At 38.7% G+C, this 27,443-nt stretch overlaps 2 protein-coding genes across 3 annotated transcripts in view; one reads left to right on the top strand and one right to left on the bottom strand.

Annotated features, from left to right (window-relative positions):
* ERP44 (endoplasmic reticulum protein 44) overlaps positions 1 to 26,926 on the bottom strand; it is a 91,004-nt gene extending 64,078 nt beyond the window's left edge. Inside the window, exon 1 of one of the 2 annotated variants that reach the window (XM_082843201.1) lies at positions 26,678 to 26,926. In XM_082843201.1, the coding sequence (XP_082699327.1) occupies positions 26,678 to 26,734 (57 nt within the window). In that variant the 5' untranslated portion in view covers positions 26,735 to 26,926. Of the gene's footprint in view, positions 1 to 8,185; positions 8,273 to 26,677 lie in introns of those variants that run through there. The other variant, XM_082843200.1, reaches the window with a different exon arrangement.
* Positions 26,927 to 27,129: 203 nt separating this feature from the next.
* The window catches only part of INVS (inversin), a 144,414-nt gene continuing 144,100 nt past the window's right edge, over positions 27,130 to 27,443 (top strand). The window contains exon 1 of the mRNA XM_082843192.1: positions 27,130 to 27,286. The gene's annotated coding sequence lies outside the window, so the exon portion shown is untranslated. The remainder of the gene's footprint in view (positions 27,287 to 27,443) is intronic.

The following is a 27,443-nucleotide window of genomic DNA, read 5'->3' as shown; positions in this document are numbered from 1 at the left end:
ACAGGAGTGATTAATTTCTCTCTCCTCTGAACCTCCAGAGCACTTTCTTAGGGTGTTAACATATTATTTTTCACACAGATTATTTGTGCCATCTTACCTCCTCTAGGAGACTCTGAGTACCTTGAAAGTAGAGACTGTTCCTTATTCAATTTTGTACCCCGCATATCACCTACTACAGTACCCTACCAGTACACAATGAGCACTCAAAGATGTACTAGTGAATGAATGGGTGGATTATGGTAATACACTAAGAATTTAGAGGGAGGGTGTTAGAAGTAAGAAATAGGGGAAAGGGGTTCAGAAATGGGAATAGTCCTCCCATATAAATATAAATAAATATAAATAGTCCTCCCATATAAATATAAATAAAAATAAATATTTTTAACATGTTTGAGGAAAATAAGGTTATCAAATAGGAATAAAGTCTGCATTAAAATTTGTTTTTAATAATGAAATGATGAAAAGCACAATACTAGGTGATGATTCAGACTCAGATTTAGAGGGAATCTCAGAAGTGATCTTCCCACCCACTGCAGAAACCCCTCTATATTGCTGTCTAAGAGCCGTCACGAATCCCCAGCAATACCTTCTTCCAGTTCCTCAAGCTATTCCTTGGTATGACTTCCAGACACTTCAGCACATAGAACACCCTCACTTAAAAATAGCCATGCTACGTTAGTGGATAAAAATCCAATACGTCTTGTATTGTTCCATTGTAAGGTTGTTAATTCAGTCATGAAAATAAATGATTTCCGACTTTCAGGACCAGAAGCTAATAAAGTACCAGGAAGAAGAGGTTATTAAATATTATTTGATAGCAAGATTTACAGTCACAAAAGCATTTGCTAGGCCTTACTTTAAGTGTTTTATTAGAATATCTTAGTATAAATAAGTTTAGAAAACAGAAAGTCGGTGAGTTTGTTTTAAAACTGAATACTTAAAACCTTGCATTCGAATGGTGATCCCTGAACCAGCAGCACTGGCATCACCTAGGAGTCTGTGAGAAATGCAGGCCCCACCCCAGACCTACTGAAACGGAATCTCCATTTTTATAAGATCCCCAAGTGATTCCTATGCATATTAAGTACCACTGCCTTAGAGAACAAAACTCTTGACTCTACAAGCATGTAAATTCATTTTAAACCTTGTACAATGTTTTTGGTCCTCAAATATGAATACAGTAATACTCATTCGTGAGAATTCTGTATTGAGATGCGTAATACTGTGATTTTAGAAAAATGTGGAATCTAAAATCTCATTAGAATCTACATTGATGTTAATTTTTCAAAGTATACTGCCTTCTGCTTGAATAGATATTTCTACACGAAAATTATTGGCAAAAAATAGAAGCTTCAATAGAGGATGTTTCCTTCCCTACAGCATTACTGTTCTCAACTGCCATTACGTCTGCTAGGAGTTCTGCAGTAACAGCTTAGTGTATTTTTGCTAAATCTATCATTTACCTGCCTTTCTGCTGGGAGATTCTCAAAGCCCTTTACAAACTATGTCTCTTCTATAGCAACAAATAAGTAATGTACCAGGCAACAGCTCCCTTCTATTTCTAATCCAGATTGACAAATCAGCCTCCCACCTGAAGTCCCAATGCCATGGGACCCAGGCAGCTTCTCCTCCCTGGGGCCACTACTCTCACTCTCAGTTTTGCATTAAGCTGGCAGGCAGCAGAAACATAGAGGTCTGCAGTTAGCTGCAAGGAGCTAAGAGATATGAAAGGTCCCCAGAGAAAGGCTGACAGGCACTGTATTGAAGCTGAGTATCAATCAAGGCACATCTCACTGTTAGTATTCCCAGAAGCATTATAATGAACCAGAAGTTCAAAGAGAGGGGAAAAATAGGACTAAGTATAGAATAGCACTGGAAAGCCACTTTAACCCTTAAATTGCTCAGTGATACAACCTTCCTATAATATCAGGGCAACCCATTTTGGACAAGTCAGAACCAATCTGCTTTTATAAAGAAACATTAAAACAGTCACAACCTTCTTCATTAAATAACTCAAAATATGGTGGGCACAGACATGTTTGGGAAAACAAATTCTATGCAAAAACAAATAATTCAAATATGAATAATATAACCCCTAAAATCAAATTCTGCCAGTAAAAACAACCATAGAAAATAAAAAGAAAAAAATTGTTGCAATTCATTCTTTCTCTTGCATATTAGTTATTAATCATGCATGGATTTCCATTAAAAATTGATGTTGTCTGTGTTTTGTTCTTCACTGTATTCTAAAAATGGGATGAATTAATTTACCTGGAATAGACAGTGCACTTCTCCGACCTTCAGGAAAGAACGCTCTTATTACAAAAAGTTCTTCACAACTGGGAATGAGCTTCTCAATGTGTGGAAAGGATTTTTCTGTTAAAACGACCATCTCACTAAAACCCAGACCTAGCAATGAAAGTACTAACAAAGCATAGGAACTGGGAGAAAATTCAAGATGAGAATTGTTTTCTTCTTTTTCTGAACACCCTCTGGGACCCAGGGCTACGGGGGGGCGGGGGGGGGGGTATGTGTGAGACAATGTTCCATTCATCACTGTCTCCCGATTAGTACCCAGCACTGGATCTTGTGAGTAACAGTCCAGAACAAACATTCATACACATATGCCAAGAGAAAATTATGACTGCCCGCCTTGTGCTACACTGTAATTCTTCCCCAGGGTGCCTGATGAAAGAAAGTTCCCTTAAGAGAGTCTACAAACATGTTGATACATGCATTCTTTTGTTAGGTCATTCCACAAATTTTTCACTGAGTCATTTATTACATGCTAGACACTGTCCTAGGCACTGGGGAAAGGGGTGTGAATAACATTATATAGATATTTATATTACACCTGGCAAGATCATCAAACTTAACAATTTCAGTTTCATATTAAAAAAGAGAAAGAGAAGATTCTCTCTCAAGTATTTTAATTTAAGAGTCACCATAATTCCTGCAAAGTCATGATCTATTCCCAAAACATAACTGCTGGGCACTGAACAATGAGAATTACACAGTATGTCATACTCCCTTTTTGCGTAGGTTTCAAGAATCCTTGAGTTAATCTTAATGTGGAACAACTGCATCAACACTGTCACTGAACAATCTTAACACCACTGAAAGTGGGACAACTACATATTATCGCTTCTTTTTTCTTTCTTCCTGTTTTCTTGGGATATGATTGACATACAGCACTGTGTAAGTGTCAGGCATACAGCATAATCACTGGATGTATACACTCATGAAATGATTACCACAGTAAGTTTAGTAAACATCCATCATCTCATGTAGAAACAAAATAAAAGAAAAATATATATTTTCCTGTGATGAGAATGCTTAGGATTTACTTTCATTACAACTTTCATATAGCATTCAGCAGTGTTAATTATATACTAATGCTTCTTGATAGGATGCAATAGGAAATAAAAAGCACCACTTATTAAGTAACCTTAACCCCCCAAAACTGAACCTGACCACAATCTAATCAAGCCCAAGAACTAGTGTATAGGAAACAATGAATACAGAGGAACATGTAAAATGACACCATGAAGATGCAAGAAGCTATGCCAAAATAAAGGGAATTTTATAGGAAAAATGACAGCCTATCTTCATTTGGGCTCCCGTCAGAAGTGGATCCCTGAGACAAGTGGTAAAGTACAAGCAGTTTATTTGGGAGAAAAAGGAAGGACCCATAGAAAAATGGGGAAGTAGGATGGGAAAGACAGCAAATATATAATATAATATAGTGAAATAAATACCAATGTTTTCACTTATGTAATTTAAATTCTTGAACTCTCTTATTTACCAGATTCTGCTGGTAGCATATGCATTTCTACAATGCAGAATATGAATATGAAGGAAATATCTCCTACATATGTCAAAGAATGCTTTTATTTCACTATTAAACATGTGAACTTGACTTGTTTTTGGTGAGTCAACAGCCTTCAATGAAAAACTGTTCTTCAGTGAAATCTCTGGTTTCCTACTTTCTACATTTATTTAGTTCTGGAATGAACTCGGGCTTTCTAGTTTCTTATTCTTCAGTACTATGTTCTAGGGTAAAAATATTTTTATTACCAAATCCAAGGATGATTCCATTATTATATAGGCCTAATGTATTAATCCACTGCTTACTTTAAAAACATGTTTCCTAGGGCTTCCATGGTGGCGCAGTGGTTGAGAGTCCGCCTGCCGATGCAGGGGACGCAGGTTCGCGCCCTGGTCCGGGAAGATCCCACATGCCGTGGAGCGGCTGGGCTCGTGAGCCGTGGCCGCTGAGCCTGCGTGTCCGGAGCCTGTGCTCCGCAACGGGAGAGGCCACAATAGTGAGGGGCCCGCGTACCAAAAAAAAAAAAAAAAAGCATGTTTCCTTAATAATTGTCCTGTTACTTCTAACCAAACCAATTCTAAACGTCAATCAGAAGTAGTCCTCGAAAGGCCATATACTTTTTTTTTTTGATTTTTTATTTATTTATTTTTGGTTGCATTGGGTCTTCATTGCTGTGCGCAGGCTTCCTCTAGTTGCATCGAGTGGGGGGCTACTCTTTGTTGCGGTGTGCGGGCTTCTCATTGCAGTGACTTCTCTTGTTATGGAGCACGGGCTCTAGGCATGCGGGCTTCAGTAGTTGTGGCACGCAGGCTCAGTAGTTTTGGCTGGAGGGCTCAAGAGTACAGGCTCAGTAGTTGTAGCACACAGGCTTAGTTGCTCCATGGCATGTGGGATCCTGGACCAGGGAATTGAACCCATGTCCCCTGCATTGGCAGGCAGATTCTTAACCACTGTACCACCAGGGAAGCCCTGAAAGGGCATATACTGCTGAGACATCTAAACTAATTAAATAACCATTAGAAGAGAGACTCTTTAATGCTGCCTCATATGCCACATACTGTTTTAATTAACTCTGTAAAGCAAATGGGTTTGTCTTTCCCTCATTTGGTCTAAAACTCCCCCAGAGATGATCGCAAAGCTTTCATATATATTAAGGGTCATTATCTCATGACCTCCATCACTACCATGTACTATGTGTCTACCAAAATATTAATCAGGAAATGACCATGGTTTGCTAAAAGGAAATCTGAATTTAGGAATCTATCTCCTTTGTGCATTTTTGTCTCCCTTTTCTTAACTGCCATGAGATAGAGGTAAAGAAAGAAGGAAAAAGCATTGGCATAATTAGGAATTACAAACATTAGAAATGAATGAGGGGACATCACTACAGATCTCATGGACATTAAAAGGATAATCAAGGAATATTAACAACAACTCTATGCCCACAAATATGATAACCTAGATGAAATGGACCAATTCCTCAAATGACACAACCTACCAAAACTCACACAAGAAGAAACAGACTATCTAAATAGACCTATACCTATTAAAGAAATTGAATCAATAATTAATAACCTTCCAAAACAGAAAGCACCAGGCACAGGTGAGTTCACTGGTGAATTTTACCAAACATTTAAGGAAGAAATACCTATTCTCTACAATCTCTTTCAGAAGACAGAAGCAGAGGGAATATTTCCTAACACATTCTATGAACCCAGTATTACCTTAATACCAAAACCAGACAAAAACATTGCAAGAAAATAAAACTACAAACCAATATCTCTCATGAACATAGATGCAAAAATCCTCCAAAAGATATCAGTAAATCAAATCTAACAGCGAACAGAAACAATTATATACCATGACCAAGTGGGATTTACTCCAGGTATGCAAGGCCAGTTCAACATTTGAAAATCATCTAATGTAATCCATCACATCAATGAGCTAAAGAAGAAAAGTCATATGATCATATCAATACATGCAGAAAATGCATTTGACAAAATCCAACACCTACTCATGATAAAAACTCTCAGTAAACTAGGAATAGAGGGGAACTTCTACAACTTGTTAGTGAACATACAAAAAGCTTACAGCTAACATCATACTTAATGGTGAAAAACTTGAAGCATTTCCACTGAGATCAGTTATAAGGTAAGGATGTCTCCTCACACCATTGTTTTTCAAGATCATACTGGATATCCTACCTAATGTGATAAGATAAGAAAGGGAAATAAAACATGCAGACTGGGAAGGAAAAAATAAAACTGTCTTTGTTTGCAGATGACATGATAATCTATGTAGAAATTCAAAACAAACGACAAAAAAACTGCTGGAACAAATAAACGATTATAGCAAGGCTGCAGAATACAATGTTGATATACAAAAGTTAGTTGCTTTCCTAAATCAATAAACAAGATAAATATGAAATTCAAGATACAGCATCACATTGGCACCCCCCATAATGAAACGCTTAGTATAAATCTAACAAAATATGTACAAGATCTATATGAGGAAATTTTCAAAATTCTGATGAACAAAATCAAGGAAGAACCAAAAACATGGAGAGTTATTCCATGTTCATGTACAGGAAAACTCAAAATTGTCGAGAGGTCAATTCTTCCCAACTTGATCTACAGAGTTAATGCAAACCCAATCAAATTCCCAGCAAGTTATTTTATGGATATTGAGAAAAAAATTCTAAAGTTTATACACAAAGGCAAAAGATCCAGAATAGCCAACATAACATTGAAGGACAAGAACAAAATCGGAGGACTGACACCACAGATTCACGACTAACTATAATGCCACAGTAATCAAGACAGTGTGGTATTGGCAAAAGATCACAAATAGATCAATGGAAAAGAATAGACAGCCCAGAGATAGACCCAGATAAATAGAACCAACTGATCTTTGATGAAGGAACAAAGTCAATACAATGGAGAAAAGACAGCCTTTTCAACAATGGTGCTGTAACAAACTGGACATGCAAAAAAATGAATGTAGACACAGACCACACACCTTTCACAAAAAATAACTCAAAATAGATCACTAACCTAAATGTAAAACACAAAACTATAAAACCCCTAGAAGATAACATAGGAGAAAATCTAGATGACCTTAGGTTTGGTGATGACTTTTTAGATACAACAGCAAAGGCATGATCCATGAAAGAATGAATTGATAAGCTGGACATCATTAAAATTAAAATTTTCTGCTCTGCAAAAATTTTATTTTACTTTACTATTTTTTAGTAAAATTTTATTTTGCCAATGAAGTGTAGTTTTTATACTGTTTTATTCATTTACTTGGTAGAGACTCCACAATGTTTAATGAACAAAGGGATTAAACAAGTAACTTTAAAATTCTTTCATGTTTAGACATTCTACAATTCTTTGAGACCTCAAGAGAAGCCCAACTACTTAAAGTTGGGAGAGGACATGAATGACATTTACTTTGCTGTTAGAAGGCATTTTCTGAAATCTTTGCTTGGGGACTAGAACTCAAATTATGACAGTGAAAATGATCACTTTTAAATAGAAAAAACATATAATTCATCAAACAGCAATAATTCTAGAGACCTCCCACCCCCAAAAAGACTTGAGAAGAACATTTGGCCTGCCTTAGGACAAACTAGCAAGTAAAAAAGTGACAAATCAATTCACAATCAGATTAAAAGAATGAATCACCATTGGATTCATTTAAAAAGAGAGAAAAAGGCAAGTTTCAATCAACCGAAGTTCACATTCTCTATCCTTGCAGGAAGGAGTATAATTTTCCTATTTATCGTAATTAAAATGAACACAGCAGTTCCGATGAACATTTTGTTTTCAGTAATTCAAAACAATAAAGCTTTCGGATAAAGCATCTATGTAGGCTAGATAGTCTTCTAAATAGAACTCTCTCAGTAGTCAAAGAAATAACCAAATGTGAAGGCCACAAAAATATATTTTGTAATTTTGAATTTTGTTTTCAACATCACGAGATGCAAAGAGAGAGCTGAAAAACGGGTCTATAAACTACAAAGATTACTCAGCTATAAATTTTAAGTATTATTTTTTAACTTCTTACCATTACCTTTGTCAATTCCTCAATTCCCATCAGCCTCTCTGGCCTCTATTTTATTAGGTCAAAATAGTACTTATTTAGAATTACAAAGTGAAGGGGGCACTATTTTATGAATAGTGATTGAATAATACCCTCCCCCCCTACCTCATGCAGGACTCTCCTTGACAGCATCCTTGGCAGAATGACCATTCAGCCTTCCACTGAACACTAGCTATTATAGAGAACTCACAGGACGAACCAATACACTTTAAAGTGGAAAGTTTTACCTTACTGGGCTGAACATCTACTCACCTTTACCTTCTACACATTCATCACAACTCTATCATGTACAGCTCACCAGGAACACATCCACGTGCTCTCCCACAAGCTCACCGAAGTCCTTTGATAAGAACCTATGGGGATGGAAGCACTGAACCAGGTAGGGCCTGCAGGGAATAAAAGGCATATTCTGTCCTTCAAGAGATTCATGACCATGCATGAAAAGTTAGCCTACCAAGATGTATGACACAAGTACTGTAAGGCTTACAGAAAAATTTAGAGAGAGGGCAGAAAAAAGGCAGAGAATGCTGTATCAGTTAAATGAGCAGAGTAGTTTCTATAGCTGAAGTAAGTGAAGAGAAAGCCTAGCTAAGGAAGTTCATGTAGTGCAGCAGTGGGAGATGAAGCTGGAAGGTTAGGTTGGGGCCAGAATGTTAAGGAAAAAACCAAGGTGTTAGCAGAGTTAAGTATAATACCCTTGAAAGCCAGATAGAAGAACTGATATCTGCTGTAGCAGAAAGTAAGAAGCCATGGGAGACTTCTCAGTAAGGGGGGAGCACTAACCTTTAAGTCTTGAAATTACTGTGCTCCTCCCTTTACTGGGGAGAAGTAAGACTATACAGCTAAGACTGAAATGGTAATACAAGGAAGGAAGGGAAACAAGGCCCTGGACTGAGGTGGGGAGATTTGGAGAAATTTTCAAAAGAAAGACAAATGGGTCATGGTGACAAACTAAAGGGCTGCAAAAGTCAATGAGCCAAAGCTATAAACCTAGGTGACTAGAGGAACTGAAAGGAGAGTAAGACTATTTTAGAGAAAGAATTACTATGCAATCATTGATCTACTTCAATTTCACTAGTTATATGCCTTGCCCAGTCAATGAGAAAACAGCTGACAGAAGATGAATTGCCTTCTACCAACTAGCAGAAAGTCTGGAAACTGTATTTGACTACTTTTCACACCAAGGACTAAAACACCAAGAAAGCAACTGCGCCCAAGGCACTAACAAAACACTAAAAGACTCCCAAGCTACTCCAGTCTTTAGAGGCAATAGGTAAGGCTGTGAGTTAAAATGACTGGATGACAAGATGTGATGGGAAGGGAGAAAAGAAGCTCTTAGACAGTACATTTACCTCCTTACTGTCCTTCTGTCACTTAAATGTAGGCCATTTCCCTTTCTCCAGCCAGTGAGGGGGAGGGGGGACAGAAAGAGGAACGGAGAAAGAGAGAAACAGAGTGAACCACCAGAGCATAAAAGAAGCAGGGGAAACACTATTTCAAGAAGAAACAGGGTACTTAGAGTGAAATTTTATAAGGGTATAAGTGAGAGACTTACCAAAGGGTAGTCTAGTTCACAATTAGGAGGCTACTCTGACCTAGGGAACACATCACAATCATCATTTTTAAACAGTTAAATCATGTCTGGTAGCCACCAGTAAGGCAGACACCAGCTCCTCTACTTAAAACACTTTCAATCTACAAATTTAAAATTTGCTTTCACAAGATTCAAATCAAACAAAATCACATAGGCTCTGCCTGCCACCAACAGGTAAAATTAGCGATTCCTTGTATGATGTGTCACTCTGGACTTATGAACTAGGCATAACAAACCTCATTTCAGAAGCTAAACAGAAAGAGAAATGCTTCTTTATATTTTTTAATGATTTCCAGCAAAAAAAAAAAAAGGGACACATTCACATATATTTGGCTTGTATGAATGAAACTGACTTTAATTACCTAAAACAACTTACTGATAGGAATTACCCCAGTCCTGACAATGGGATAATGAACTTTGATAGTAATACAAGTGTCCTGTATTTCTCTTAGAAGAAAATGTGCCCAGAAGACACCCTCGTTCCTTAAACTAAAAATCATTTAAACAACCTGAATAAAAGTGCATTTTAAGCCATTAAGAAAATATTTTCTATCCCATCTTTAGACTATTCAAGGATATTTATTAACTTAGTACTTCAAAGTAATATTCCAAAATAGTATACTCTTGGAAAATCAACTCATATAGGAATATAGACAAACTCTCTGCTAATTTCCTCATATATCACAATCTATTTTGCATTAGAAATAACAGCTAAAGGTGATCAAGGGAAGTTAGTACCACTGTACATATAAGTATTCCCCAAATAATGTAAGCTAAGAAAGACTTACATTAAGGCATCAAACACTACACTTTAAGTACAATTAACTACTTCAGTGATGGTTTCTCTTGCCTCATGGGCCAAATGAGAAAAAGAAGACTGAAAATCTGGTTATTTTGCTACAGAATATTGGATACTTCTCAGAATTAAAAGCTATTTCTTGAGGGCTCATCTTATTATATATTTACCTTAACCACTCTTTTGTTCCAGACAATAACCAGTGTATATGAAGGAGGTCCTTATAACAGTGTTGTGGACTGGAAAACACAATTTACCCTCCTCTTCTAACCAAGTACCCATCTTCCCAATGGAAGGTGTTTGTAGATGTATTCATGAGATTAGAAAAGGAAAACCGTACGATGAGCTTTTCTTGATCCAAGCTGAAATTCTCATTATAAACTACCTTATATGCCAATAGGTTCTTACCAAATACCTTCATCACAGTATCTAAATTCAAGAAGATCTGTTATATCCTCAGTTTTCATCAAATCTATAAGCAGATTTAGATTAATGGCCAAAACTTATTAAAGTAGTAGATATCATACATGCTTATGTGTAAATAACCTCACACCTCACTGGAAGCAATATTTAAGGGATAACTATGATATATGTAAGTTAAGCTTATAGGAACATACGAAACTATATAACCAGCAATTTGAAATCTTCCACACTTACACAAATAGGATTTTTACATTTGCATCTTTTCAGTGACCAAAATACGCTATAATTCATCTTCTCTTCCCTAACTAAATTCTACTAGAGAAAGATTATATATTTCTAAAGAATCATCATCATTTTCCAAATATCTAGTCAACTACAACAGTCAGGGATGTATTTTTTGAATGTACAAAGTAAAAGAAATGATGCCTTTCTATGTAGAACAAATGATATCTTTCAAATAGCAAAGCATAAAGCATGTTTCCCACTTTCATTTATACCACTTACAAGAATTTATTTGCTTTTGTATTAAAGGCAGAAATGCATATCAAGTTAGATTTTTATTTTTATCAATCACAGTTACATTTGTCACTATTTTGATAAGACTATGCCATAACTTACCAGGGGAAAGAGACAAGTTGATAAGCACTTTAAGAAACCACTAATATTTAGAATCAGACTTTTAAAATTAAAAGCCTCATCCATTTACTCATTTCAGAAGGTCGAAAAGGCACTAGAAGCACAGAGAGATTGTCAGAACAAGCGCAATCCTCCTCCAAGGTACTTCTTCCATCTTATAATGACAACTCTATCCACTTGGCAACCTTTCCTTCTCTATTCATTACCTTACAAAACAAAAATCTCTTCTATACGCCAGACATGATGCAAAGTACTTAATATACATTATATCTTAATCTTACAACCTTGCAAAATAATTATCCCCACTTGCAAAATAGGAAATTGGAGGGTCAGAAAGATAAAGAAATTTGCTTAATATCACACAGCTACAAAGAGGTAGAACCAAGAATGAACTAGGTCTTTCCAGCTTCAAAGTCACTCTACTTCTACTATTGTCAGTTATCCCGGAAACTCAGACCCTAGAACTATTTCCATAATGCATCAACTCTCCCTGAAAGGGATGAACTATATTACATACCTAGGCTTCTGGGGGGAAAAAAAAATCTGAGTAACAAACATATGTTTGAAGCACACAAGAATATTTCAATGTAACAACATATATATTTACTATTTACAAACACATATCTCTTTTACATCATCACATCAACTCTTGAAGCTGAAGTAGGAATTATATTATCCCTATTTTATAAATGAGGAAAATGAAAGTATGCAGTATGTGACATATAGTATATGCAAATATTTGCTAAAGGATTAAGACTCAAATAGGCTAAGTCACTTGTGCAAACTAGTGGCAGAACAGGGTTCAAAACGAGGTCTCTTTTAATTCTAAAACCAGCGGTCTGTACAACAAAATACAACTGTTTTCATCATTATATACTGAGTTTAAGTACAAAACTAAGTACAGTTATAAAACAGAACTAGACAGATAATTTATTCACTTCATGGTCACATTTTTAAGCTGTTTTTGTTAGTATAATACTGACAGTGCAATTATCATCAGAAGACCACAGGGGGCTGGAAGCTAGTCACGCCAGCTCATTACTTCAGTGTACACAATTTTAATACCACAGGGTGGACAATTTGAAAGTTACCCAAAACAGCAAATGTATTCAATCATTCATTCACTCACTGATTCCTTCATCTAAACAACATTTATTGAACACCTATGATGTGACAGAAGTCGGAAAAGTTTAAGTGCCTACAACGTACCATGGACACGTTCATAAACAGTCTCATTTTGTCTTCCCAGAATTCTTCAAAAGAGGGCTGTATCCTCATTTGAAAGGTGAGAAAAAAGAAGCTCAGAAAGGTTAAGTAACTTTCTAAAGTTAAGTGGTCAAGCTCAGTGCCATTTCCAAGTTCTATGAGTACAAGCACAGGTATACACACAGGCATCATCTTCTGTTCCCACGTAGCTGGCAGTCTACCATTCTACACCACGACCAAACAAGAGTGAGAGCCCAACCCTACATTGTTCAAAACGTACATTTTACTGTTAAAAGTCCTTTCAATATGCACACAAAAGAACTGGAAGGATATTCATTAAAATGTTATCAGTGGTAGGGGTATGTACTTTTTTTCTTCATTATGCTTTTCTGTACCATGAAAGTATACTGCTTTCAGGAATCAAAAAATATGTCAGGAAATCTTTTGTTTTCACAGTTTAAGTTATCACGACTGCAGGTTGTGACCCATCCTGTCACACATAGGGAATATTCTGAAAATAGCAAACTGGGGGAACACTGGGGTAAACAGCCAAGGCAACTCCCAGCAGAGCCAACTGGGCCAGGGCTGAGGAGATCAATATTGCCAGCAACCCTTTTATGGAGTTCTACCTTATTGGGTCAGATCACCCGATTTTTTAAAAAAACAAAGCACAGAATAGAAAACAAGAAAAAAGAAAACATCAGCAAACAACATACATAGTAAGTACAGTTTTGGAAACTGTGTTTTAGCTACATGACTTAATTTTTTTCTTTTGTGGCCCAGCCACGTGGCATGCAGGATCTTAGTGGAAGTGCGAAGTCCTAACCACTGGACCACCGGAGAATTCCCGACTTAATCTTCTAATAAGCTGCACCTTCTTCACAGCATGACAGCTATACTGCCCTCCTTGCTGCTCCTTGAATATGCCTGTGACACTTAGGAACTTTACACTGGCTAATGCCCTTGCCTGGAAGGCTCTTCCCCCCAAGAAATCCAAATGACTAACTTCCTCACCTAGTTCAAGGCTCACCTTCTTGGTGATGCTTACAAACTCCCACTCCCCTGGACATTCCTGATCCTCCTTACCCTAGCTGTACCTTTTCTTTTTTCCATACACACAATAAATTATTATTAAGCACTTAACCTGTGTAATTGTACTAGAAACTAAGATCTAAGAATAAGAAAGCGTGATACCTTTTTAACACTTTTTGTTCCACAAAATCATAGAAGCACGCAAATAACATCTCCTATAAGTCAGACACAAAACCTGTATTATTCCTCAGAGGTTAACAGGCAAGATAACAAAGGTGAAAAGCAGCAGATCCAAGATTTGAGCCCACATCTCTGACTCCTAAATTAAATATTCTCCTAAAAGTCTTCTCTTTAGTTGATATATTTTCAAGTTATTATTAATGGAAAATATTGGGTGGGCCAAAAGGTTCATTTGGTTTTTTCCATAAGATGGCCCTAGTAGCACTTAGTTGTCTTCAACTTCATTCAAAACAATTTTGTTAGATTGTATTGTGACAGCTATCATATCAGCGTGCATTTAAAAAAAGACATCAAAATTGGTAAGTTTTTGTGTAGCCATTTTAATATTGAAGATGCAAGAAAAAAAGCAACATTTTTGGCATATTATGCTTTATTATTTCAAGAAAGGTAAAAACGCAACTGAATTGCACAAAAACATTTGTGCAGTGTATGGAGAAGGTGCTGTGACTGATTAAACGTGTCAGAGTGGTTTGCAAAGTTTTGTGCTGGAGATTTCTCGCTGGACGATGCTCCATGGTTGGGTAGACCAGTTGAAGTTGATAGCGATCAAATCGAAACAATAATTGATAACAATCTTCTTATACCACACAAGAGATAGCCGACATACTCAAAATATCCAAATCAAGCGTTAAAAATCATTTACACCAGCTTGGTTATGTTCATCGCTTTGATGTTTGGGTTCCACGTAAGTTAAGTGGAAAAAAACCTTCTTGACCGTAACTCCACATGTGATTCTCTACTGAAACATAATGTAAATGTTCCGTTTTTAAAACAAATTGTGACGGGTGATGAAAAGTGGATACCGTACAACAATGTGGAACGGAAAAGATCTTGGGGCAGATGAAATGAACCACCACCAACCACACCAAAGGCTGGTCTTCACCCAAATAAGGTGATGTTGTGTATATGGTGGGACTGGAAGGGAGTCCTCTATTATGAGCTCCTTCCGGAAAGCCAAACGATTCATTCTAACAAGTAGTGCTCCCAATCAAACCAACTGAAAGCGGCACTCGAGGAAAAGCATCCAGGATGAGTCAACAGAAAACGCATAATCTTCCATCAGGATAACGCAAGACCACGTTTCTTTGATAACCAGGCAAAAACGGTTACGACTTGGCTGGAAAGTTCTGATTCATCCACTGTATTCACCAGACATTGCACCTTCAGATTTCCATTTATTTCAGTCTTTACAAAATTCTATTAATGGGAAAAATTTCAATTCCCTGGAAGACTGTAAAAGGCACCTCTAACAGTTCTTTGCTCAAAGAGATAAAAAGTTTGGGGAAGATGGAATTATGAAGTTGCCTGAAAAATGGCAGAGGTAGTGGAACAAAAGGGTGAACACGTTGTTCTATAAAGTTCCTGGTGAAAATGAAAAAATGTGTCTTTTATTTTTACTTAAAAACCCCAAGGCACTTTTTGGCCCAGCCAATACTTCACTTTACCTCTAGAAGATACTCTATAAGACCAGAGTACAGGCACAATTAAATAATAAACAAACTGGACAATTTCTAAAACAAATAAATAGAACATGCTTTAAAATGTAGCAGTTTTTATAGTTCTAAAGCAAAATTAGGGTATATGAAACTGTTCATTCAAAGATTAAATAAAGAACCAAGTATTTTGCAACACTGGTACTTGTGTTAATTGTGAACAGATCACAAGACTTCCTATGAGAATCAGTAACCACTCTTTTTTTTTAATAACTTTTTAAAAAATTTATTTATTTATTTATTTTGGCTGCGTTGGGTCTTTGTTGCTGTGCGTGGGCTTTTTCTAGTTGCGGTGAGCCGGGGCTACTCTTCATTGCAGTGCATGGGTTTCTCGTTGCGGTGGCTTCTCTTGTTGCAGAGCACAGGCTCTAGGCGACTGGGTTTCAGGAGTTGTGGCTCGCGGGCTCAGGAGCGCAGGCTCAGTAGTTGTGGCGCACGGGCTTAGTTGCTCCGCGGCACCTGGGATCTTCCCAGACCAGGGCTCGAACCCGTGTTCCCTGCATTGGCAGGAGGATTCTTTTTTTTTTTTTTTTTTTTTGCGGTACGCGGGCCTCTCACTGCCGTGGCCTCTCCCGTTGCGGAGCACAGGCTCCGGACGCGCAGGCTCACGGACCCCCAGCCGCTCCACGGCATGTGGGATGTTCCCGGACCGGGGCACGAACCCGTGTCCCCTGCATCGTAAGGCGGACTCTCAACCACTGTGCCACCAGGGAAGCCCTGGCAGGAGGATTCTTAACCACTGCACCACCAGGGAAGCCCAGTATCCATTCTTAGAGTAAATACTGGTGCTAGAAACTGAGGAACGAGTCAATTTGAGTAGCTGTTTTCAAAGAATTATTTTGACTACAAAAAAAAAAAAAAATGTAGCTCTTTCAGAATGTGAAGTCATTACAGAAACGTGAGCTTTTACCAGCTAGCTGGGATTTTACTGCAATTGAGCCAGAACCATAGTAATAAAATGAAAGGAATTGAGAAATATCCAAGTTTCTCTCTCAGATCAGATTCACAACTGAAACTGTTCTTTACTCACAGATAGACTTTAATGTTGTGTCAGTAATATTTTAAGAGTTGGCATTTCCCCCTACATTTTACAAAACTTCAAATACAACAAAACACCTAAACAGCAGGCATGTAAATATGAGTATCTTGTCCAAAGGGCCAAGAAATTTTAACTCCATTTAATATTTTACCTTATAAACTTATTCACGATCTCTACTCCATCACTAAATCATACTTTCTTCACATTTTGGAATTGGCTCAAATTTAGAAAACTGCTATATGTATTAAAGATTAGCCTGTCTTCATGAGCTCATACAACTTCTGGCCTTTTTAAAGTATGCAGGAAGAGAGATGCACAGTAATTTCTGAGTTTATCAAATTAGAAGATTAAGTTCCTGGCAAAGGTACCCTTCTGATACCTGAGGCAAACAAAATGTATCAACAGGCCATCTTTTTACAGGTAATTTTACTAACTAAAAATGTAGGTACGTACTTAATAAAATTTTCTCTATATCATTTCTAAAAATGAAGACTTCAAAAGGGACTTTATCTATCACAGAGACAAACTGTAGGCCATCAAGTCCCAATGTCCCAGTCACATTCCACTGGAAGGTCTGCTAGACTCCTCCAAACAGTCTATGCAATCCTACTCAATTTTCAGTTGAAAAACTAAGCCCTCAAGAAGGAAAGAGATTTGCCCTAAATGACCTTGTGACCTAGTAAAAGAAAAATACTAACACTCCAACTCTTATTTTCAAGTTTTAACTAGTATTCTCTGGTGCCTCCCTAAATTTGCCATTAGGCAACAACCAAAAGCCAAATCTGTGCTAATAAGATTATTGATGCTTTTTTCCAGGTTATTGCTATTCCTTGGACAGGTAAAATATGTGTCCCTCACAAGCCGTGAAACACTATTTGAGGCATTTTCCTCATTCTTTACCTCACCTTTCTCTTGGTTTCTGAGACAGACAGCAAGAGCAAAGCTCTAGACCAGCCCTATCCAATGGCACTTTCTGCAACAATGGAAATGTTTCAGCACCTGGATTGTTCAATACAGTAGCCACTAGTTGCATGTGACTACTGTGCCCTTGAAATGTGACTACTGTGCCCTTGAAATATGGCTACTGTGACTGAGGAACGGAATTTTTTATTTTATTCCACTTTAATGAATTTAAGTTTACAGTACAATTCTAGATAACTATAACTTCCGTCATCATACTGCCTGTGACCCAGTAATGGTTCTTATATCCCTTCCCGCCTACTGAACTGAGCAAAACATTAACGATAGAGTCCCATAGAAATAAAAAGCCCTCCAATTCCTTTTTTCCAGGGTCAAAAATTCTTCTGATTCCTAAAGACCTTTTTCTAAAATCTCTTAAATCCAGTTACCAAAGCTTCCACCACTAGACCCTTATAATCTTGAGGAAGAAATGGGTGAAGTATTGGCACTCTACTATTCACCCTGCAGTTTTCTTTAGCTCCAATACTAGAATGTTTTTCTGAGATGATTTCTTCCTTCATTTTCATTGTTTTTCTCTATTATTTTAGTAATGTTCATGTCTACAAACTCAGGTGCCTAAAATTAGATACATTAAAATATAATGTTGGGGCTTCCCTGGTGGCGCAGTGGTTGAGAGTCCGCCTGCCGATGCAGGGGACACGGGTTCGTGCCCCGGTCTGGGAAGATCCCACATGCCGTGGAGCGGCTGGGCCCATGAGCCATGGTCGCTGAGCCTGCGCGTCCAGAGCCTGTGCTCTGCGACGGGAGAGGCCACAACAGTGAGAGGCCCGCGTACCGCAAAATAATAATAATAATAATAAAATATATGTATATATATATATATATATATATATATATAATGTTCAAGGTTCTACATAACAAGAAAATCACAGAGCTAGAGGAATCAGAGATCTTGACCACAATATTACCGTGGGAATCAAAGCAGTTAGAATTTGACTGCAATCTTTACAAGAATAGAACCAAGACCTAAGATCCATGGCATTACATAAGAAACTTCTCCAAAGTCCCTTTTTTGTCCCTCTCCTCTTGAGTGGAGTAATCGGAAAGCTGGTGAGAATCCACTAAAGACCATGATTTTTATTTTGGCTAAGATAATAATGAGCTGTTCTAATGGAAACTGGCCAAAGGGTTTGCCAGCTTCTTTAGGGCCAAGTCTGACATCTGGCCATGTCAGTAAGCCACACAGCAAGACTCCTTAAAAAAAAAAGAAACCAAAAAAGCAGGTATCCAATTCACGTTAAAGTTACTGAAGGGTACAAGCCTTCTTATTCATTCCACTCAAGCCTGAAAATTAACCCATCAATTTAACCTTTCAAGGCTCTACTCTTATCTTCCTTCAAGAAGATTTCTCTGATTCTGCCAATGAGAATAAATTTGCTTCTTTTCAAACATCTACAGCTGTACTTCTCATACTTTAATGGGCATATACGAATCAGCTAGGTACACTGTTAAAGTGCAGATTCTGAATCAGTAGGCCTGGGGTGAGGACACTGGAAGAAGATCCCAGGTGATGCCCAGGCTCACTGCCACATTTCTGTATAGCAAGATCTACAACCCACTTCTACAAATACCTTAAGGGCACCTATCACTTTCATTTTGGAATTCTAATTATTTACATACACATCTTATCTCCCCCACTGAATTATAATTTCCTTGGAAGCATGATATGAATCTCAATTATATTTTTCTTTTCCACAGCAGACAGCAAACAGGCATTCAAACGCTAGGAGTAAAGGAAAGAAAAATACCAAAGAAATAAAGTTCCTGCAGCCTGGGCCATAGGTAGTTCCTCTCTATGGAATCAAAGGTAGGTTAAAGAGCACTGAATTCTGTGAAAAGTCAAACTGTTTTTCATTTACTTGGTTAAATGAAATACAGTGCAGTAATATCAGAAAAGCTGTGGCCAAAGCATGCCACTCCTTACACTGGATAGCAGAGTGATGGGGCACAGACCTGCAAAGCTAGCAGATTTTTTGGGGAAATACCCAATCAAATAATAAATTTATTAATTAAGGGAGTTACAGGAATATCCTTTTTAAAAAACATAATAGACTACACAAAGAATCACTGAATCATCAAATCCAGTAAGTTTAACTTATAGACTAAAAAATTTAGTTAGGTGATTTATCCAAAGATACAAGTATATGGAAGAGGTGGAACTTGTACATAGATGCCCTGACAGCTAGTCCAGTATTCTTTGCACTATGCTACCTCATGAATGGACACTACATGAAGAAATAACACTTTCCATCATTCTTAAACTGTATCTTGTGAGCACATCTATTCTGAATTACTGGAAGAAGAATGAGTAAACAATTTTTTGAAAAGGGGGCAACTAACATAAACACATACATACTCAAGCAGGAATATAAATGGTTAATAAATATGAAAAAAATCAACTTTGGTTGTAATCACAGAAATGTAAATTTAAATCAGATAATATTTTTGGTCTACTAAATTGGCACAGACTACAAAAACACCCACTGTAACTAGAGTGTAAGGAAGTGGGCATACTCATACAGTTTTGTTTTGGGGTTTTTTTCCAGAAAAATTGCTTTAATTTGTTTGCATAATACCAAAGTGTTTCTCCCTTTTTTAAAAAAATACATCTTTATTGGAGTATAATTGCTTCACAATACCGTGTTAGTTTCTGTTGCACAACAAAGCGAATCAGCCATATGCATACACATGTCCCGATATCCCCTCCTTCTTGAGCCTCCCTCCCATCCTCCCTATCCCACCCAGGTGGTCACAAAGCACCAAGATGATCTCCCTGTGTTAGCTGCTGCTTCCCACTAGCCATCCATTTTACATTTGGTGTGTATATATGTCAATGCTACTCTCACTTCGCCCCAGCTTCCCCCTCCCCGCCATGTCCTCAAGTCCATTCTCTATGTCTATGTCTTTATTCCTGCCCTGCCACTCATACACTGTTGACAGAAATAAATGTCTGTACAACTTTTCAGCAGGGCAAATTTGTACAATGTATCAGAAATCCTAAATAAAAGATATACCATAGGATCTAAGAAATACAATTCTGGAAAATTAACCTGAGGATATATTTGGAGATCTGCAGTGAACATCATTGTATATGTATCATTTGTACATTTTTTTTTACAATTGTGAAAAGCTGGAGATGACCAATAACCATATTTTATATTAAAAATACCATAATTTATATTAAAATAATAGTATTTTAACAAACGATGAAGTAAGATATAGTGCATCTAAAAGTTGAGCTACTATAGTGTGGAAAATGTTTTCAATTAACTGACAATCAGACATCTTTGTTTTTGTTTTTTTTTTTGTTTTTTTTTTTTTTTGCGGTACACGGGCCTCTCACTGCTGTGGCCTCTCCCGTTGCGGAGCACAGGCTCCGGACGCGCAGGCTCAGCAGCCATGGCTCACGGGCCCAGCCGCTCCATGGCATGTGGGATCTTCCCGGACCGGGGCACGAACCCGTATCCCCTGCATCGGCAGGCAGACTCTCAACCACTGCGCCACCAGGGAAGTCCCCCAATCAGACATCTTTTCCAAGGCTTTTACAAGTTTTAACCCAACAGAAATATTACTGAATAGAGTAATATATTCCAGTGCTTCTCAATCTGGCTGCATCCTTGGATCAACTAAGGAGATAAAGGGTTAAGAACTCTGTGTCAAAGAATGCAAATGGCCTTTACACAGAAAAAAGCTCATATGAAGAGAATCAAGTTAAAATGCACTGAGATAGGGCTTCCCTGGTGGCACAGTGGTTGAGAATCTGCCTGCTAATGCAGGGGACACAGGTTCGAGCCCTGGTCTGGGAGGATCCCACATGCCGCGGAGCAACTAGGCCCGTGAGCCACAACTACTGAGCCTGTGCGTCTGGAGCCTGTGCTCCGCAACAAGAGAGGCCGCCATAGTGAGAGGCCCGCACACCACGATGAAGAGTGGCCCCCCTTGCCACAACTAGAGAAAGCCCTCTCACAGAAACAAAGACCCAACACAGCAAAAATTAATTAATTAATTAATAAACTCCTACCCCCAACAGCTAAAAAAAAAAAAAAATGCACTGAGATACCATTTCTCACCTATCAGATTGACAAACACCCAATCATTTGACATCAACCTTATTAGCAAGGATATGAGAAAAGTCTGTTACATTGTTGGTGAGAACTCAAAACGGCAAAATTCCTTCCACTATCTAGCAACATCTACAAAGTTACAAATACATTTACCATTTGCCTGAGCAACGTCAATTACAGGAATCTATCTCAAAGATACACTAGCAAAAATAGTTTTGCAAAGTAGTTTAACACATTTGTTAAAGCAAAAGAATGGAAACAATAGTAGCACATCTACCCAGAGGAGCAATAAGCAGTTTAAAAGAAATAGGGAATATTTCTATTCTGATCTCTAGGATACACTTTATAGAGTTTAAAAGGGGACAGAAAGAGGTAGAGAGAGAAAGTATGAATAATATGCTAGAGTTTATCAAGGGGAGGGAGAAATAAATATACACAAATATATAAGTGCAAGTAGATTGCTTACATTTTCTTTTTAAAAGGAAGAATTTTTAAAAAAATTTTTAATTTTAAACGTCTCTTATATTAGGAGGAAGTTAAGGCAGTAGAATAGACAGGGATAGAAGTTGGCCTGCTGTAAACATAGTTTGCTTTAAAGATTTGCTTTGGAAGCAGTAAATTTTACATAATTATATATTAGAAGATATTTTTTAAAAAACTGAAAGCTAAATGAAACAAATGAACCTAACCATATATTGAGTTGATGGCTAAGCCCACATAAATTTAATTACAAATTTATAGGAAACAAAAGGAACAGAGAAACATGAAACTACACTATGAGGATCCAATCAGCAATATTCAGAATGTAGCAAATTCTACAGGACAGAGGACCCAGTTTCCCCAACAATAAATTACAAGGGAAAAAAATGAGATGGAGAGTGAGCCTATAGATTTGTAAAGTTTTATAAGACACATATAAGCCTATTGGGATGTATGAACCTTATATAGCTCCTGCTTTGAACGTTCAATTTGTTTAAAAAAAAAATTTTTTTTTTCTTTGAAACAGTCAGGAAAATCTGAACATTGACTAGATATTTGATCACATAAAGAAATTTCAGTGACTTTTTCTAGATGTGATAATGGCATTCTGGTTTTTGCTTTGTTGTTTAATTCTTATCTTTTAGAGAGACATACTAAAGAAAAAACAAATGACCTGGGAATTAAAAACAAACAAACAAAGAACAGTGTTTGGATCCCACAGATATAACTAGCCTGATGTAGGGCCTACACATCATTGTATTAAAACTGCCCCAGGCAGTTCCAATGAGCCACCAAGTTTTGTAAACCACTGATCTGGGGCAAGTCATGTCAATAGGATAAATAACTCACTGAGTTATGAATGGAACTACATGTCTCCAAAAGTACTCTTCTTGAAGGTAGGAATCAGTATTTATCATTGGCACTAATGGCAAAAACTGACATCTCTGAATTCTACTGTACTTATTTTTAAGGTACTTATAAAGTTAAATAAATGTTTACTTAGCTCTCTGATTTACTTAGTTTCCTAAGCAAACTTTTCTTGGCTTCTTATACATATTGAACAAACCAGGAACAATAATGGTAAAAGCCTTAAGGTCCAGGCACAAGGCAATTAGAGCTAGTAACAACTTATGATCTATAAACACAAACCATTAAGTGATTAACAAGAAAGCATTCTCAATAAAACAACTGGAGCAGGTTACAAACCTCTGAAGCACAGAAGGTCATTTAGGCTATATCCCACAACTTCATTCCAATTTAGTCTTATTTCTCTTATCTCACCTTTTCAAAATTTTTGTATACAACCAATGCAGGAAGAACAACTGCTAAGAAATAATTAATTTAAGGGGAAAATGATCACTTTTAATCCTGAATAAACCCATCTCAGGTAGAAAGATAAGCAGAAAAGGGCTAATTAATAAGTAACTGATCCTTTGGTTAGTGATAAATGAAATGTCCATTTAACTTATCCTATAAGCTGCCAAGTAATGACTGTCACAAAGCAAAATGAAAAGATAATGCCGAGGGCTTCCCTGGTGGCGCAGTGGTTGAGAGTCCGCCTGCCGATACAGGGGACACGGGTTCGTGCCCCGGTCCGGGAAGATCCCACATGCCGCGGAGCGGCTGGGCCCGTGAGCCATGGCCGCTGAGCCTCCGCGTCCGGAGCCTGTGCTCCGCAACGGGAGAGGCCACAACAGTGAGAGGCCCTCGTACAGCAAAAAAAAAAAAAAAAAAGATAATGCCAAGATACATCTGGCCGGGTGCTTTCCTCAGATTCAGGCAGCTCAGTTCTCCTTAAAAGAGCACACAATTGGGAAGGAATTTCCCAATCCAGACATTATATACATGGGGTTTTAGCAGAGAAACCTTGCTGTCTCCAGCATTCCAATCATCCACAAAATATGATGAACAGTTATGGAGGCAGAGATTATACAGTTCAGAAACTAAAGTTGTAATCACATACCTAATGGATCAATTCAAACCTTTACAGAAACAATAAATATTCGTGAGGTACAGAAAAGGTATCAGAAGAATTATGCCTCTTTGCATTTGCCAGGTGACTCAAATTTTTCTTCAGATTTATCCAAAATCAGTGCACCCCTATACTACCACACTTTGTCCAAGACATGCTGCAAATTCAGTGGAGTTTAAAAATAATTTAAAGGCAATGGGGGTGTTTCAAAAAGCAAGCCTGAAATAAAAGAACCCATTCTCTAAGACCCTGACTTTAAAGATATCTATACATAAAAGCTCAGGGGGAAAAAAGTTATCACACTGAACTTCTGTGTTTAGTTACCCATCCCAGAAAGGCTTTTCAGGCATAGAATGATATGTCCCAACATGCTTTTGACATCAGGGGGAAAAAAAACCACTACCTGCCTGCAGAAGTTTAGGATTTTATGTTCCTGCTGTTATCTTATGAACACCACTAACTCTCAATAGATCTAGTTCTTTAGGGCTGAGGTAGAGTTTACCTGAAAAAAAAAAATTATTGTGGTAAGAGAATATACGGCTTCTTATAGCAGGTCATTTAAGGAAAAAAATGACCTCAGCTAGGGGGAAACTTGGATATTCAATGGCTGTATGTGGGAGGGAATAAACTTGAAGTCTGAGAGGGGAAGTTGGAGGGAGGAGGAAGAAAGCACATTGGAGAAGATAAAGGGTATATTTTTAGACAGGTGGGATACTGAGTAAGCAGTTTCCATCAATAGAACAGAACTGCCAGTTAGATAAGTATTTCAAACTGTGATCAGACAGATGTTCTATAAATATTTGCTAACTGGTATATGACTATTAAAACTACTTTGGTAAATACTGTGTTCAAACTGAATCTAGCTCGACTTGTAACTCTGGCTTACTAAACCTTTTCTTGGGCTTTATTTTCCAGCCTACTAACCTTTACAGGTATTCTCGAAAATGTCTTCTATTCCTCTACATTTACTCACAGAGATAAGTATACAAAATGTTAACTAGATTTTAAAAGTATTAGAAAAAACTCTTTTCTATGCTTAACAGGGTTTGTAGGTTTTCTATAAAAAGTATGAGTTATTTCAAAATAAATTCTTTTCTCCTTCTTAAACTTAGCTCTACAACCAAACAGTGCATCTGATGTAGTTTTCCTATTCAGTATTTCAACTTTTCTTTCCAATCTCTTAAGATTTTTTGCCCTTCATATTTTTTGTAACCTAAAAGTAATTTCTGGCAAACAACTCATAATTCAGGCCATGTTTATGGATATGGAAAGATTAGTATCTATTATCCTTAAAGAGAAAGTGGTCTCTGATAACAATGAGTATTATTCCAGTACTGCTAGAAGGAAGAGAGCCACAGAGTATAATGCAATTACCAAGAAACAGCTCTCTACAGAGTATGTTCCTCTATACAGAAGCCATTCATTACCATATAATTATAAGAATTCCCAATAAGACACTTCATCATTTAACATCACCATGTTTATATGCAACTTTTAGTTCTCAAAAGTACTTTGACATTCCCCTTAGTTTTCATAGCACTTATCCTCTGAAAAGGTCCAAATACTGTGTATGGCCTTTGAATATGACTTGAAAATCACAAAGAAAAGAGAGGGGAGAGAGGAAGGAGAGGGGAGAGAAGGGAAAATGGGGAGAGAGGGAAAAGGGAGAGGGAGAGAGAAACTATTTCAAACACAAATATTAAAAATGTAATGTGATATGGCAGAATAAGCACTGCGAGTCAAGAGATCTGCTTCAAATCCCAGTTCTGCTGGTAACCAGCTATACGCCTTCCTGAGTCATTTAATTATATTTTTTTACATTGTCAAGACTGATTTTGACTTAGTGTTCACCTTAAATTTAGCTTTTTAAAAACCTACTACAATTAAAGTACTTCAAATATCGTATTATAACACTAGCTCAGTTAAAGGTCCATCATTTTACCACCTGGAGCTAGTCCTTCACTTTTGTCTCAATTTGACCTGCAGCCTGGATTACTTAGGCTGCACCCTCAAGATGTATTTGGAGGAAGAGGGACTGTAGGAAGATTCCTTTACAAGATGAGATGGTGCTGAGCCGGTGAGGAAGTTAAGGAATAAGTGCACATGCATGCAGAAAACCTGGTCATTCACAAATCAGGAGCACTGAAGAACAACTCTGTTTAAATTTCGGGAGGTATAACCAGATTTGAGGGCGGCTCTGAGCTGAGGCTTTCTGGTAATCACAGCCTCCACCCTTCAAACCTTTACTCCCCCAGTGGACACCAAACCAATTTCCAGTTCCGGGTTCCCAACCAATCGTATCAAGCCACAACAGAGGGCTCCGCCGACCCGGGCACCGTTTTAGGGCTCCAGAGCGAGATGCACAAGACCCCAGCACCTGTCGGCCTCACATTCTTCCCAAAAAGAGGGGGTGGGAGGGAACAGTAGGTCTATGCCCCGACCTTCTGTACTCAGTCTACCGCAAAGTCCGTGAGCCCACTGGACTGAAACAACCTCCGAACTCCAGGGGAAGGGGCGCTGCTCGCCGTGACCCTCCCACAGATCCTTCTCCCAGGGCTAATCTCCGGTTTATAGGTCCCACCTCCGACCGTAGTTTCTCAGGCCTCGGGAACCCCGGGCCTGGGAAGCTGACAGACGGATGCCGAGAATGAAGGCAGCGGGGGAGGGTGCACTCCTCGCCACCAGGGGAAAAGATAGGAAAGCAGGGGTAGCGGCAACTGTGTCCCCCTCGGCGAGGGCGGCAGGCCATCCGAATATCTGCCGAAGGGTCTGTCATTCCTTTACTCACCAGGAGCAGCAGGGAGCATCTGAGGTCGGGTAAGGATAGGAAGACGGCAGGACTCATGGTAACGCCGGGGTCCACGGCAGGGACTGGCGTTGGCGGCTGGGACTGGACAGGGTTGGGTTGGGTTAGGAAAGGGCTGGGCTCCGGGAGCCGGCGGCAGTGGAGGATTCTCCCGGCAGCTGCACCTCGTCCTCTCGACCCGGAGCTCCAGCGGCGAACACCCGGGACAACTTCCAGAGAGGCCTTGCACACCCTCACTTCCGGGTCCTGCCTACCTCGGAGCACATCGGAATATGTAGTCCTGCCCCATTCTCAAAGAGCACGTCATTGGGAACCAAGAACTCTTTTCCCATCAGGCTATCGGCCCTGGTCCACCGAGCCCGCCGCGCGCGGGGCTCTGTGGGATAGAAAGGGTGGAGGGCGGGAACTACAATTCCCAGAAGGCTGTGCGGTCGAGCGTCTCGGGTGGCCTTCCGAGGGGCTCCGCCAGTTTCAGCGTGGTGGGCTCTGTCCCAGCCGGATGTAGTGGCCTGACCTGGCAGGAGGGGCGGCCCAGCGGGGGTCGTGCCTCCTGGAGCCGCCCCCAGGACGTGAGTCCTGGAGGAGGCGAGGGTGAGTAAGAGGGGGCCTGGCTGGGGAGGCTCCTATCGATCTGCACTGCTTGGCCCCTGCCTCAAACTCACGACCCTCCTGTCCTGGGCTGTGGCCTGAACCTCCCATCACTGGCCTCCTCGCCTGCTGCCTCTTCTCTCTGCGCTAATTCTTGCAT

This window comes from Leucopleurus acutus, assembly GCF_964270905.1.
Source record: "Leucopleurus acutus genome assembly, chromosome: 7".
NCBI classification, from domain to species: domain Eukaryota; kingdom Metazoa; phylum Chordata; class Mammalia; order Artiodactyla; family Delphinidae; genus Leucopleurus; species Leucopleurus acutus.
The sequence above is the reverse complement of the archived record's forward strand: the minus strand, read 5'-3'. Positions and strand labels throughout refer to the sequence as shown.